This window comes from Xenopus laevis, chromosome 3S (assembly GCF_017654675.1).
Source record: "Xenopus laevis strain J_2021 chromosome 3S, Xenopus_laevis_v10.1, whole genome shotgun sequence".
NCBI classification, from domain to species: Eukaryota; Metazoa; Chordata; class Amphibia; order Anura; family Pipidae; genus Xenopus; species Xenopus laevis.
This window is the reverse complement of record NC_054376.1, coordinates 90,698,227-90,714,822: the sequence shown is the minus strand read 5'-3', so window position 1 is coordinate 90,714,822 and position 16,596 is coordinate 90,698,227. Positions and strand designations below refer to the sequence as shown.

Here is a 16,596-nt window from a genome sequence, read left to right as displayed (position 1 = left end):
AGTTCCTTATAGAGTGGAATGAAAGTACTCTCCTTTTACATGTGTTACTAAAAGTCATGTACATAGAGAAGCTTTATATTTGGCAAATATCAAAACTACCCATACATCTCTATTAAAGGGATACTGTCATGGGAAAAAAAATTTTTTCAAATGAATCAGTTAATAGTGCTGCTCCAGCAGAATTCTGCACTGAAATCCATTTCTCAAAAGAGCAAACAGATTTTTTTATATTCAATTTTGAAATCTGACATGGGGCTAGACATATTGTCAATTTCCGAGCTGCCCAAGTCATGTGACTTGTGCTCTGATAAACTTCAATCACTCTTTACTGCTGTACTGCAAGTTGGAGTGATATCACCCCCTCCCTTTTCCCCCACAGCAGCCAAACAAAAGAACAATGGGAAGGTAACCAGAAAACAGCTCCCTAACACAAGATAATAACTGCCTGGTAGATCTAAGAACAGCATTCAATAGTAAAAACCCATGTCTCACTGAGACACATTCAGTTACATTGAGAAGGAAAAACAGCAGCCTGCCAGAAAGCATTTCTCTCCTAAAGTGCAGGCAGAAGTCACATGACCAGGGGCAGCTGGGAAATTGACAAAATGTCTAGCCCCATGTCAGATTTCAAAATTGAATATAAAAAAATCTGTTTGCTCTTTTGAGAAATGGATTTCAGTGCAGAATTCTACTGGAGCAGCACTATTAACTGATTCATTTTGAAAAAAAATTTTTTCCCATGACAGTATCCCTTTAAGTTCATGTGGATCTGTTCACATCAAGATCCACCTGCATCATGAATAGTCATTTATCTTTATAAATTGAACCTTGTAGTTAGTTCAGTAGCCCACAAATACCAGAAATAATTTTTTAATGGTTCTGTGCATTGGAAACCAACATAATAAAAAACGTTGGCCCATACTACCCGTCACACTCTATTGTGTTAAAATCTTAACCCGAGATGAGAATGTGGAGAATGGAATCATGGCATTCTGGGAAAAATGCTGGAAAAGCATGCTACTTTGTGATTATATGTGCTTCTAGCACTGATTTCAGAAGTGCATGTTTAAAGTACCACTGTAACATTACCGGGTACCACCAGCAATATATGATTTATTATACTAAATACTAAAAGATCTAGCCGTATTTGTTTATCTAACTAGACAACAGGTGAAGAACAAAAGTCTCTGTTACTAGCAATGGGGACTTTTTTTAAACTTTCCAGCACTTTGCTTGGGTTTCAGAAGCTTTGAATTTGAAACCACTGACACTGATTCTAAGACTGTCAGCACATTTTTTATATTTTTACTTTAATACAAATAATTTTATTTCCAGGGGCTTGCTATTCTGAGTAAACCCCATTGATTTTTGTGGGTGTAAAGAACATAAGGTGCAAAAGAAAAAAAAAGACTGGTTATTTTCTACCCTGTTTGCAACACCACATGATCAGTCTGAGCTATTAACTTGCATTCAGATTGTACTGTTTGAGGCACATGGTAGAGGTCACATAGTTCTTGCTTGATCTGACTGGGCCAAATTTAAAATATCCACATATGTTGCCACTTTCATAATTAATTGTTGGCCTTGTGGCCTGAATTATCAGACTTGACAAAGGGGATAACCACGAAACGTTGCATCACGCAAATAAAATACAGCAAGGGTTATCCCTGCTTGTAACTAAGACCTGTGTGCCGGTGGAATTATTCATTCTGAATTATCAGACTGCCATGGAATAGGCCAATTATTTTTACATGTCTTATTTGTATTACTATTGGAAACATAGAATCTGTTTCACGTATAAATTATTTTTAGGAAATGATGTAGATCATTTAGTAAAGATAATATCTTCTTCAACGTCACATGCCAAAAATTCCCAGTTTCATGAATACTGTAGGTGTTTTCCACTATATCCAGAATTACCTTTCAGAGTCTTAAAGAAAGAATGTCAATTACTGTTACAATAAGATCATATTTCTTCTGCGCTCTTGTACAGCATAAGATACTTTTTTCTCTGTTGGTTCGCTGCAGGCTAAGAAAGTCTCTCTATTAATGATCCAATTACTGAACAGAGATTGTATGCAGTATGGATTACAGTACACAATACACAAATATGAAAAAATATAAGTGCCTAGAGGAAAATATTATTATAGGAAGAATTTGCCTTCCACTTCTTGTGCAACAATGTCAAAATGCACCAGAACAGAAACCAACAAAGACCTTGCATACGGAGTGCAAAAAATTATATCTTTATGTACCATCTATTGGTTGAAGGTAGTATTTGCCGCATAGCTGGTAACTTTTGAAAAAGTCCTTTTGATTTATTTATTTGGGGCACCTATAAACCATCCACCCCATCAAACACACATCATATTACATCCCTAAGACAGATAGCATCCAGCAGTAGGGTATAGTGAACCATATTACTAGATATTTTTCTCTAATTAAATGCATATTGGCTATGATCATCATACTTCCTTTTATTACTCTAGCAGTCTTATCCACACATGTGATTGTACTGCAAGGGTCAAACAGAGTTGCAGCATTGGACTATTGAGGTCCAACTGACTAGTCAGGCCAAGTACCACAGCTCTATTTCTCTCAACTGGGACGCATGAATACATGTTGCTTATAAACGGATATGAAACACACTGTATTCAAGGTAACAAAGCTGTAATAATTCCTTGATAATTCACTTGCACTAATGGCATAATAGCAGCGTATCCAGCTATTCAGACGTGAACTGCATAATATTTTTTATTAATATAAAACCATACAGAGGGAACATTGTTACATGATTTTAAATCTGGAAATGATGTACTGCTTGAATTGCCACCTTTCCAGACTGTTGCATTTAAGCTTACAATGCATGAATGTGACATGACCTGTGTCAGAACACTGTTAGTGCCCAATGGCGAATCATTAAAGTAATTAAGTCTGACACACTGAGTGACTGACAGCTCTTTTATTTACAGTACAGTCCCAGGCACATTGTTTTTAATACTGGGCAGAGAACCTGCACTATTACAACTTGTTGAATTAACATATATGAAATTATCATTATGCTACACTGCACCGTTTATAAACCAAAAGTATTCAAAAACATATCATGGGATGCAGGAGTAAACAAAATCATACAAGGGCCCATGTGAAGAACAGTGTAGGCCATGCGACACAGGTGTCCCCATAGATGTATCATTAAAAATGTTGCCCTGGGATGGGAATAACCATTATAGGAAATTATTTTTTATTAAAATAAAAAACAAAACATTTAATTGCATGGGCTGTATATGGCCTGGTCCCACTGCAGCTTTACAAGTCCATGTTTAATAAGATATACACAGTATGGCCATTCCCTTACATTTCCTGGGCCACACAACATAAGTGGGTATTATTTCTGTAAGACAGCAGGGCTTATTCAGCCACATAGCATCTATATTTACATCAAATCCTAGTGTCACTGACTGAAGGAAAAAAATAGATTTACTTTACAAAGGACATTCTGTAAAAATCATGTCTTGGCCTCTTTGCAGAGTAAAGGTAAAGAATTAAATATAAACATTACATTCTGAATACCAATCTGTAGAACGTATGGTTGTTATTCTGTTTGAACTCAGCAACCTGAAAGGGGCAGAAGAGGTTGGTTAATAATAAATATGCTCCTACAAACGTCAAATATGTGCATTAAACACCGCCCAGTTACTTTGACTATGAATGTAAATAATAAGATAAGTTATTATTAGAGGCTGTCCTTCAGTAATCATCCCATTGTGAAGCTGTTTGTGTCTACATGAAGTGCTGAATGAGCCAGTGCTGCTGGCACAGGGGGTATCTGATGACTTTGCCTGGGGGCACTGGCACATCTAAGCTCAGTGTCGGACTGGCCCACTGGGATACCAGGAAAACTCCCGGTGGGCCCAGGTGTCAGTGGGCCCTCCTGCTCCTAAACATTTGGCTTATTTCATGGCCATTTCCCTATTTCTATGAGAATAAAGAGGCTAAATAGATGGAATAATAGGTTATAGTATGTAAAGAAAAGAGACTAGGAGAATAGAGGTTGAGTGAGGAGAAGAAGAAAATAATGCTTAGAGTGGGCCCCTGGTCTAAAGGGTTTTGGGTGGGCCCTTGGTGTAAGGGTTTTTGGTGGGCCCCTGGTGTCCCAGTCCGACACTGTCTAAGCTATTGGAAGTGATGAATAAGGGCAGGGAGCGTCTGAACCAACCTGCAGTGAGTGAGACTGATCCCAGTAGCAGTAGCAGCAGCAGTAGCCAGCCTGGACAATCCATGGTGCCAAAGAGCAAGTAAAGTTGTGTGGCTAGTGCAAGGATTATGCCTGGAGAGCTGTCATGGGGCCGAGCGGTTCTTTTGCACAGCCGTAACAAACAAGTCAACAGGCAATATCGTAATAGCAATAGAGACAGGGTCACGTCGATAGGAACGAGGGCATAACTTCTTCCTTTTGTCTTAATGTCCAGCACAATGACGCGATCTCCCGAGTCCCCACATCTCCGCGCAGGGCACTAATTTTCCGCTTTCTACTGCCAACCTGCTCGGTTTTGTCCCTGCGCTACAGCTGGGGCTCCAGCAAACAACTGCGCGTTCCCCTGTGCTGCTTACTCAGGCAACTGTGTCTGAGAAGAAGTTTAGAGCAGACAGGCAGACTAGAGCTACAGCTTGTAGGCCCCGCCCCCGCCTGCCCTAAGCCCGCCTCTCTCTCAGTTCCATCACACAGGACGCTCACACTGCACATGGCCTCGCACCTTGTACAACTGGACACCTACTATTACAAAAATGTCCTGGTCACATGATGGAAAAAAGACACTTCAGACAAATGAAGCACAATATTAGTTCTCACATATTAAGGAGAATTTAAGCATGATTAAAGATGTAGTTGTACATTATGTTTTGGGCCGAGGTAACTACAGCCCTTTAGCAGAAAACATCTGTGCCTCCTAAGATGCCCCAGTAGCTCCCCATCTTCTTTTCTGTTGATTCTCTGCCAGGCCCGGATTTGTGGCGAGGCCACATAGGCCCAAGCCAAGGGCGGCAAAAAATTAGGGGCGGCATGCTACATTTTCCCATTCAATAGTGCCGTTTGCCGGCTCTTACGCGAGAGGAGTGTGGGCGGGCGCTAGGACCTTATTGTCACCCTATCGGACAGTGCGGCCTAGGCGCACCCACCCGAGAAATCCGGGCTTGTTCCCTGCATTCTCTGTGCTGCTGTCGAATGTGGATGGTAGTTTGGTTGAAGTCATTTTATTAAAATATTGAGAAAATGCAGTATTTTAGCAAATACCCCCCTCAGTATTGGTACTGCATTCATTTGCACACCTACACAAAGGCTGAAATACTAGAACTGCGTGGTTTTTTTTTTTAACAAAAAGAGAAGAAAAAGAGCTGTTGTAGGATGTATACATTTTTAGCATATTCTTTGCACCAAGTGTTAGAATGGACTCATAAGGGCTGTTGGCAGTGATGGGTAAATTAGCGAAATGGCGAAAATTTGTGAAAAGCATTGAAGTCATTGGGAGTCAAAATAATTTTGACGTGCGCCAATTTTGATGCAAGCCACAATTTTTATATGCACGACTATTTTGTCCAAATGCATTAAAGTCAATGGGTGCCAAATAATTTTGATGCGCGCCAATTTTTATGGCGAATTGTCAATGCAGTTTCGCAAATTTATTTGCGGTTGGAGAAACGAGGAATCAATGCCTGACGAATTTATTCACCCATCACTAGATATTGCCATTACTTTTATGTAATTACCCTAATTACATGACTGAACTCCTTGCTGACATCTAACTGCAAAAGTTTCCCTTTTATACTGAATTAAATTGGCCTACTTCATGAAACTACTTCAACAGGACTGCAAAAAAACACAGTCAACAATTGACTACTATAGTAGGGTCTGCTATAGCCATTATGGTTTATTGTTGTGTTTTTAACCATTTGCAATATGAGGTTCTTTTCCAGTGATTTGACAAAATATAATTTAAGCTCTAACTTTGCATTTATTAAAGAAATAAGAAGACTTAAATACAAAATTTATAGGGAAGCCAGCTAGGTTGTGGCCTGAAATATTTGACTTTAAAGTCAGATAAAAACAAATGTTATTGTACCACAAAGTTACAGCAGGCACTAGCTAGTTATTTGATCATAGCTGTTGCAGAGAGGTATCCTAAAACTATTTAGCATAAGTATTCCACTGTACTAAGCACAATTCAACAGGATAAATTATATACAGTTTTATTATAATTACATTTTAACTCATTAATTTTGTGCTCAGTAGAGTGACTAAAAGTTTCTGGGTCTCAAAGCAAAATCATGTTAAACTTTCATTTTTACAAATAATAAGGAATGAATGATATCTTAAGACTTGTAGACCATTCGATTTTGCATGAATAATCCTTGTTTTCTATAAAGTGGCCACTGTCTCAGCAATTTTCAAATTGTATCAAGAATAATAGCTTATATTCATGCCACTAACCTGTTATTTTGAACCTTGTGCCCTTTTTGCATGATGCTTATGATTAAGGGCAGCTGAGCCCGAAACGCGTCAATCTGAAGATACAGCGTGTATTTTTAAACATGGTCTAATAAAGATTTTCTATTTTAACTAACGGCCTGGTGTGCGGAATCGCTCTTCTCCATTCATCTTTATTCTCTACGGCGTGGGACGCCGAAGTTCCAGCACCCAGATCCGGATTTATTGTGCCGGCTGCCTCTGATCAACTTGCGGTGAGTCGGAGCGGTTTTGCTCTCCCTTTTTGCATGTAACTCTTAATCTGAAGGGATGATCAGCAATTTGAAAAATGCAGCAACAGCACAGATGTGGGAAATGGCATAGTTTTATGCATAAATCCAAACATGGGCAAGCATTGCTGATATTAATTATAGCTGGAAAAGCAGATGATTTTTATTTTATTCCAAAAGATGATGGCTCACTATTCCCCCTATTTACCTTATTTGCAATGGGGAGAATTAAGGGAAAAATATTTGCTAACAGACATTGGCTGATACAAACAGAGTAAAGGAATAGGAAGAGACATGAACAATAAAGTTAACAAGACTGTCAAGGTTGGGGTTGTTTTCTCTGGAAAAAAGGCGCTTGCGTGGGGACATGATTGCTCTTTACAAGTACATTAGAGGACATTATAGACAAATGGCAGAGGACCTTTTTACCCATAAAGAGGATCACCGTACCAGAGGCCACCCCTTTAGACTAGAAGAAAAGAACTTTCATTTGAAGCAACGTAGGTGGTTCTTCACAGTCAGGACAGTGAGGTTGTGGAATGCACTGCCGGGTGATGTTGTGATGGCTGATTCAGTTAATGCCTTTAAGAATGGCTTGGATGATTTTTTGGACAGACATAATATCAAAGGCTATTGTGATACTAAGCTCTATAGTTAGTATAGGTATGGGTATATAGAATTTAATTAAAAGTAGGGAGGGGTGTATGTATGGATGCTGGGTTTTCATTTGGAGGGGTTGAACTTGATGGACTTTGTCTTTTTTCAACCCAATTTAATTTAACTATGTAACAAGTAGATAAAGGATATGTTCAAAATTTGGTTAAGAGGATCAATTTTTATCCAGTTATTATGGGGAACTTATTATTATGCAGCTTTTGTCCAAGTGTTCCTGTGGTGGGAGGCTATATACTGTATAACGGATATGGAATTTATTGGCTACGTTTTTCTTAAACCATTCTTATAACATACATTTCACTGCCACATCCTTTTATTGAAAGCACTGTGGATTATGATGGAGTTTTATAGATACGTGTTAATAAGGATCAAACTGGAAATAGGCTAGCCTTTGAGATTCGTTATTTTAGTAATCATATGTTCTGGCAGCATGGAACATTTTTTCTGTGCCATGTGGTGTTTGGAAGGTTTTTAAGAACTTTAATGATAAGAAGTTAAATGCTTACTACTTGCACATGTAGTTCGGCCTTTTCATGTGGAGTACATTGTGCCTACCGGCAAAAGGGCATCTGGCATAGCTTAAAATGATAATAGACATGACGATATTTGTGTTTTTGGCTAGAATAAGTTTAATAAAAGCTCAAATGATTTTCATCTGGTATATGGTGTAATTATTTTCATTTGGAGTTAGACTGGTGTGGAGCTTTCTGGTTGTGGGAGGGATGGTTTGTAGATTGTGCAGAAACTGTTGGATGGTAAGACTTCAAGGGCAGTTATTTACTATTACTAGCAAGTCTTAAATGTTAAAGATATTTTATTTTTGTAAGTATTGGCTTTCCTCTATTCATTTTACACTGTCCATTATAGGACCTTAGCAGAACAGGTTTTAGGCTTTTACATGAAAGCAATCATTAGACCTACATGTGCCTAATACAGGGGGATGCGTATGTTATAAAATTATTTTCAGTCCTGTAACAACCTTTGTCTATATTTCCTGTGCATATACTACTAGAGCTCAGCTATACCACAAGTATGAAGGCTTTAATCCTTTTGTACAATACAGTACATGATCTGCCATATAGCTTGAGTAGAGACTTTATACATAGACCTAAGAAGCTCACATCTAGAGGCCTATTTATTAACAGTCACATTCTCTAAAACCATGAATGTCATGGAATTTATTAAAATATATGAATATAAAAAGTAAATCGCCGAACAATGCTCTAAAAACTGTGAATACATTGAAAAAATGTAGTTTTTTCGGAAAATTCCTAGTGAAAATAAATCAGAAAACTTTTAAAAGTCTGAATAAATTTAAAGCCGTCCAATAAGATCAGTGCAGCTCCCACTGACTACTTTAGCACCTATTTGGCAAAGATTTGCAATAACGGTTTTTGTGATTTACAATTAATAAATCTCACATTTTTAGAGCATTTAGGAAATATAGGAAAACCAAAAAATGTTTTTAAAAAGTGTCCCTTAGAGTCAAAATCAATGGCTCAGCTTTCTCCCCAACTGTGCTGTGTGCATCATATGATATGATAACTGGTGTGATGATGGGGACAATTACCTACTCCTTATATTCTTAAGACATATTTGCATGTTTCAAATAAATAAAAAATAGAATAAGGACTTAAACTGGCCATACATTGAAAGATCCTTTCGTTTGGCAGGATTATAATGATGGGCATACCAACCATCGAGGTGAGGACCACATCAACGAGCCAATTCAGTCCTCAACCAGGTGGACTTTTTAAACCCACTCAATCAACATCTGCCCGATATTGCCTGTAGATATAGATATTGCGAGGCCTGTCGCAGGGCCCAAAATACTGGCAGATAAACTGCTGACTTGGTCTGATTGGGCCGAATCTGCCTGTGTATGGTCTGGATGGACTGATCATCTTGAAATCATGTTAGTTGACATGTCTGTACATGTATACTGATTTTGTTGTCATTTTATAACAATAAATATTGGATATCCCCTGCTTAGCTAACGTGTAAGTGACTGTTTTCTTCTTCACCAGGAAATAAATAGATCTACAATGCAAATATGCATCCTCAAATATCAAATGAGCTTCAGCACTGCTGCATTAATATGCCACTTCAATAGCAGCAACAAAAAAACAGCTAAAACATATATTGTCTGGAATCCCATTACAAGGATATTTATTTCATTAAGAATGTCCGCTATCTTCTGTGAAAAAACAGATGCCCTTCCTGAAATGTGCACGGTAAGAAATGTAATATTTAACCGCACATAGGTTCAAGGTCCATTTATTAAGCTGTGCATAATTCTACTGTCTGTGTATTTTACAGTTTAACAAGTGATGTGTGGTTAATAGAATGAAGGCAAGGCTAATGTATTCCCGCTTTCTGCTGTGTCAGATAAAATCAGACTCTTTGCCAGACAGGCCAAGGATAGCTGTGCCAGAAGCGGAGCTCCTGAATGAAAACAGAAAGCACCATCTGTAATACAATACCTGAGGCCATACACTCTCCACACACATACATTAGAGTTCTTCAGATCATGTATTCAGTAAGAAAAGATAAAGCAGTGTTTAAAGCTGAATACACCCTGGGTGCATAATTTATTAGGGAAGAGTCTCGTGTGCCAAGTGCCTTCAGCACCTTACAAGGGCTTTCAGCAGCAGTCACGTTGAAAGACTAAACAAAGTCAAGTATTTCTTTCCCATTTAATGATAAAGATGAACTTGAATAAATCTCATGAGCTTAAAAATATCAAAAATTTATATTACACAGATTGGTAGTTGTTGGAGGAACATTTATATCAGGAAGACACTGTGCCTGGGGCAGTAAAACCCATCATTAATATTGGAGGGACTCCACTGTGCAGGTGTATATACCAATTGATAGTCCTTACAGTTATTCATTGTTGTGGCATTTTTGTGAGCAGGTGGCAGAATCTGGATTATGCACTTTGGGCCATCCCCAGGGCCAGAAAAAATGTACTATTAAAAACAAGATGAGAATGTTTCTATATAGGTTTCATATTCAGTCATATAATGGAACTCTATACTCCTTTTGTTTTGCACAGGCTATGAACAAACATATTACAGATGCCTCAGACCCAAACACTAAGGAATGCAAAAGGGGGCTTATTCAACAAATATTTTCATCTGTGCTTGTACCTTGCATCGGTACAGAGGGCAGTGCTGGTGGGCACAAAGCGGCCCTGTACTTACTGCCAACCAAAGTGCAGAAGAGAAGTGCAGGGTTCTTTTGTACCATGCCCCCATCAGAGCTCCCTAACATGGAAGTCTCAGTTAGTATGGCCTGCATACCCCAGCATTACAAGATATAGTGACCCCAGCATTTCATGACAGGATGGCCTCTGCGGGTGTTTTTCATTGCTTTTAATTTGAGCAGGTTTTTCACTGGACTTCTATTGGACAGAGAAAAGTGTCACGGTGGGCACAAAGAGGTTTGCTGGAGACACTTTGCCATGAAATACGGGGCCCACTGTGTCATTAAATAATGACACAGTGGGCCCCGTATTTCATGGCAAAGTGTCTCCAGCATACCTCTTTGTGCCCATTGTGACACTTTTCTCTGTCCAATAGAAGTCCAGTGAAAAACCTGCTCAAATTAAAAGCAATGAAAAACACCCGTGTGTTGAGCCTATGATTAAGGGCTAAGTATGCATAAAACGTGTTTGGCTATAGATATATCGATATATGTTTAAATATGTTTGGAAAAATAAAGATTTTGTAGATTTTGTGCAATAGTTGATGTTTAGTCCCATATGTTAAAGAACCACATCCTGCCTGGGATGGAGAATAATTCACCTCTAAAAGTTTCCACTAGACAAATACAAAGTAAAAATAAAAAGAAGGGTAAGGTGGCCCCAAAATACAGATTTATTGAAACTATGTTTCATAAAACGTTATACAATGTTTGAAATTAAATAATCATTGATGTAAAATTATAATAATCTAGAACAGGGATCCCCAACCACCCGGCCACAGACCACTAGCAGGCTTTGGGCCACTGGTCCTGGCTGCAGTCTATAATAGCTGCTAAAACAATAAAAAAGGCCCAGATCCCTGACACACCATCACCATGACAACAGCTATGACAAAGCCCAGGAAGCTTTCTACTGATGGCGACTAGGACCAAAATACTGTTTGGACAGTTTTTTTTGGTAAGCCTGAAATGTGCCCAAGTATATTATCCCCCCTCCCCGCCGGTGTTGTAGTCCCAAAAATATGGCAATTACAAAAATAAATGCCCTGGGGATGGCATAGCATAAATGTCAAACTGGTATCACTAAAAAGTGGCATCCCTAAAAGGAGAAAAATGGGTTTTTACCCTGGATTTTGGCAGTGTGGACTGAGGTTTAGTGAAAGGAAAAAGAACAGTTAATTAAACAGTTAATTCACATATGCTGCGGATGCATACCTTTCATTTTTAAAATATATATTAACAATGCGCTGGCAAAAGTTCTACGTTTAGTCTAGGATGTCATCAAGAGGAATGAGAAGATGAAGCAGCACTAAACTGTACAGCAGTATCATTCCCTCATTGCCTTCCATGCTGAGATAAAGTTATAAATGGATGATGCACAAGTCTTTTCTCTGTGAATCCAGTCAGAAGTTTGGCTGAAACAGTGGACAATATTTTTAAATATAAATTCAAGAAAACATTAACAAAATCTTGCTGCTATTTGCTCCTATTAGAGTATTATAGGCTTTCTTCTGGTGCCCTATCAGATTAGAATCACCATCCATAGTAGTATAACCATGGGGAAACCAGGAAATTATCCAATGGGAAAACGAGGAAGTTACCAGCAGTCTAGTCCATTCTTTAATTTATCAAAACTTTCCTAACAGTGGGGAAAGTTTTAAATAATTGACAACAGAACTGTCAAATTTGATACAGTGCTCAGCAGCAGAGCTGTAAAACCCTGACTCCCCAAAGTAAATTGTGTTCATGCTGAAAGGATTCAGACAGGCCCGGATTTGTGGAAAGGCCACCTAGGCCCGGGCCTAGGGTGGCAGGATTTTAGGGGGGCGGCATGCTGCCCAACCACACCCACATTGGTTCAAAAACACTGGGGATGCGCTGGTGATATAATATTTTTTTTTAAATTTCCCGTGTGCCAATCCCCATTGCTACTGTCTGCCTGGAGGGGAAAGGGGTGACGAATGACAGTGGGCCTAGGGGTGCCCACTATGTAAATCCGGCCCTGGATTCAGACAATTAGTTTTTTGCACTGGAAAAAAGCATTCCAGTACTGGAAATACATTGTTAAATCATAAAAAATTAACGCCATAAAAAGTAAACCTCAGTATCATTTGTACATTTTCTGTGATTCAAATAGAAAAGGAAAAGATGACAATGTGCCAGGTCAGATCAGACATCAGCCAGAAATTACCTGGATGAATACTTACCTGACACCCCAGGCCACTCCTAACAGCAGAAAACTGCACTGGCACGGCTTCTTCTAGTGAGCACTACAGATCGAGCCTCTTCCTGCTTACTCGGTCTTCTCATGGCTGTGCATGGGCAGTGTAGTGAAAAGTTGAACTTTAACAAAAAAGCTGGCTATTTTGTTCTACTGCGCATGAGTCTACCCCAGGAAATTTGAAAAACGAAGAAGAAGGAAGAGGATCACTCCGTGATGCTAGCTAGAACCCGGCCAGTGTAGATTTCTGCTGATAGGAGCACTGGTTGGGGTGCCAGTTAAGTAAATATAATCACTTGGGGGTGCCGAACCCCAATGTAAATTGCCTTTCCTTCTCCTTTAAGACTATGTCCACACAGACAGATGGTTCAAGCTGTTCTCAGCCTGTGTATTTTTGCAGGCTGAGAGAAGCGGATCTGCTCCATGCCCATTGATTTAATCAGTCCAACCTGCATGCATACACACTGAGCGGCGCTGAAGCTGAGGTCAGACCAAATACGCAAAGGAGGCTTCTACAGGCTGACTTCAGCTTTCCTGTGCGCACATGCTGGCTGATAGGATTCAAACCAATTGAGCAGGGGCAGGGAGAAGATCCACTTATCTCAGCCTGCAAAAATATGCAGACTGGGAACAGCTGGAGCCTTCAGCCTGTGTGCCCATAGCCTAAAAGTACTCTTCATTTGCTTATGAGGAAAGAGCTAGAAAACAATTATGGGCACACAACTATTTATAAAGTTTCTTATTGCAGTTACTATGCTCTCACTTCTAAATTTGTTTCCTAGCATTCCATAGTGGCGATGACAAAATCAAAATCACCTGTGTGCCCTACGCCATCAGTTCTCTATACTCAAATTATTGCATGGTCACTTTGCAGAGAAATATCTTTCATGGAGTCCAACACTAACACTGATTGCAGCATTAACATGATGCATTTAAAGCAATCTGTCTATTATGTACACATTTTGCCCCAATTGTTTAAAAAAAGATTTTTAATACAGTGAAAACAAGTGCTGCTTAAATAAGAATGTCAGTCCTATAAGCTCACCAGAGGGCACACATAGCACAGGAATCAAAATGTTGAAATATAGAGCCATCTAGTGTCAAGATCAGGGTATGGAATTCATCTTTATCTTTAGTTGTTGCCATTTCATTGTCCAGTAAACTATACTGTACAAAACCAAAGCAGCAAGGCTACAGCTAATTTTAGATGAAACATGAATAATACCAAAGCTGGGAATATTTTGTATGGGATCCGTTATCCAGAAACCCGTTATCCAGAAAGCTCAGAATTATGGAAAGTCTCTCATAGACTCCATTATAATAAAATAATTTTTTATTTATTATTTTATTATTATTATTTATGATTTTTAAAATTGATTTCCTTTTTCTCTGTAATAATAAAACAGTAACTTGTACTTGACCCAAACTAAGATATAATTCATCATTATTGGAATCAGAACCAGCCTATTGGATTTATTTAATGTTTACATGATTTTCTAGTAGACTATTATTATTATTATTATTAACATGTATTTATATAGCGCCAACATATTGCGTAGCACTGTAAAGTAACTGTGAGTATACAACTACATCACATGAATTACATACATAGAACATATGGAGTAACAAACATTACAATCAATACAGGTACAAAAAGGTGAGGAAGGCCCTATGCATAGGCATACAGTCTAAAGGGAAGGGAGTAATACACAAGGTGTGGGAGTGGGCAAGATCGAAGTAAGTGGGTGAGAAATGTGGTGTTGTATGTGGTGTTGCGTTTGGTAGTTAAGCAGAGTGAGGGTAGGCTTCTCGAAAGAAGTGCGTTTTCAGAGATTTTTTGAAAGCAGAAAGGTTGGGAGAAAGTCGGACAGATCGTGGGAGAGCGTTCCAGAGGAGGGGTGCAGCCCTTCCAAAGTCTTGAATGCGAGCATGTGAGGAGGTAATGAGAGAAGAGTTGAGTAGCAGGTCAGTAGAGGAGCGTAGTAAGCGAGTGGGTGAGTATATAGAGATGAGTTCAGAGATGTAGGGTGGAGCAGAGTTGTGAAGTGCTTTGAAAGTCAGTGTCATTAATTTGAATTTGATTCTGAAAGGTAACGGAAGCCAGTGCAGGGATTGACAGAATGGCGAGGCAGAGGAGGAGCGGTTGCTGAGGTGTATGAGCCTCGCAGCAGTGTTCATTATGGACTGGAGAGGTGACAGTCTCTGGAGGGGGAGGCCAATTAAAAGAGAGTTACAGTAGTCTAGACGCGATATGATGAGAGAGTGAATAAGAATTTTGGCAGCGTCTTGGGTGATAAATGATCGTATTTTGGATATGTTCCTTAGGTGGAAGTGACATGATTTAATAAGTGACTGGATATGAGGAGTGAATGACAGGGCAGAATCTAGGATAACCCCAAGGCACCGGGCCTGGGGAGAGGGGGTGATAGTGGAATTGTTAACTATGATGGATACTTCGGGGATGCTACTGGTGTTGCTTGGAGGAAAGAGAACCATTTCAGTTTTAGAGAGGTTTAATTTAAGGTAGCGTTGCGACATCCAGGTAGAGATAGCAGACAGGCAGGAGGAGACGCGAGTTAGGAGTTCTTGGTTGAGATCAGGAGATGAGAGATAGATCTGAGTATCGTCAGCATAGAGGTGGTAGTGGAAACCATACAAATTTATTAATTTGCCAAGGGAGGAAGTATAGAGGGAGAATAGTAATGGTCCCAGGACAGAGCCTTGAGGAACTCCAACATAAAGAGGTAGGGGAGAAGATGATACTCCATTGTAGGAGACACTGAAGGAACGATTGGTGATGTAAGAAGAGAACCAGGACAGGGCTGTGTCAAGAAGGCCAAGCGACTGGAGGGACTGGAGGAGGAGAGGGTGATCTACAGTGTCAAATGCGGCTGAGAGGTCAAGCAGTATTAGTAGTGAGAAATGATTGTTGGCTTTAGCGGTTAAAAGGTCATTAGTTAGTCGAGTCAGGGCAGTTTCCGTGGAGTGTTGTGGCTTAAAACCAGATTGTAGGGGGTCCAGCAGGTTATTGTCAGAGAGGTTGTAGACTAGGCGCTCAAGTAGTTTAGAGATGAAAGGTAGCAGAGAGATAGGTCGGAGGTTGTCAAGATTGGAGGGATCAAGAGAGGGTTTTTTGATGGAATGGGGGTGACAAGAGCATGTTTTAGTTGAGAAGGAAACAGTCCAGTTGAGAGCGAAAGATTAAATAGGTGAGTTAAGGCTTTGATTAGACAAGGATTGGTATTGCGGAGAAGTTTTGAGGGAATTGGATCAAGCGGGCAGGTGGTAAGGTGAGAAGAGGCCAGAAGCTTTGAGACTTCCTCATCAGTGACAGGGGTGAAGGAGCACAGGAGAGACTGGGGAGTGTGGAGGGAGGGTGGTGGAAGTCTAGGGGGGTTGAGTAGTGTAATGTCCCTTCTGATAGTGTCAATTTTGTTTTTGAAGTACTCAGCAATATCTTGAGCAGAGACAGATGTGCATGGAGGGGGTGGAGAAGGGGAAAGGAGAGTGTTAAAGGTGGAGAAAAGTTGTGCTGGTTTTTTAGAAAGGGAGTTAATGAGTGAAGTAAAGTATGTTTGTTTGGCTTGGAAGAGGCTGGTGTAAAAGGAGCGCAGGGCGGATTTGTAGCTCCAAAAGTCTGATTCTGAACGGGGTTTGCGCCAGCGACGATCAAGTGCACGTGAGTGTCTTTGGAGCGCTTTTGTATGAGCAGTATGCCAAGGTTGAAGTGGTTTGGGTCT

General features: G+C 39.7%; 1 protein-coding gene across 1 annotated transcript in view; it reads right to left on the bottom strand.

Moving 5' to 3' along the window:
• ntn4.S (netrin 4 S homeolog) overlaps nucleotides 1-4,646 on the bottom strand; it is a 79,317-nt gene extending 74,671 nt beyond the window's left edge. The window contains exon 1 of the mRNA XM_018256005.2: nucleotides 4,220-4,646. Within this exon, the coding sequence (XP_018111494.1) occupies nucleotides 4,220-4,283 (64 nt within the window). The 5' untranslated portion in view covers nucleotides 4,284-4,646. The remainder of the gene's footprint in view (nucleotides 1-4,219) is intronic.
• Nucleotides 4,647-16,596: the final 11,950 nt, after the last annotated feature.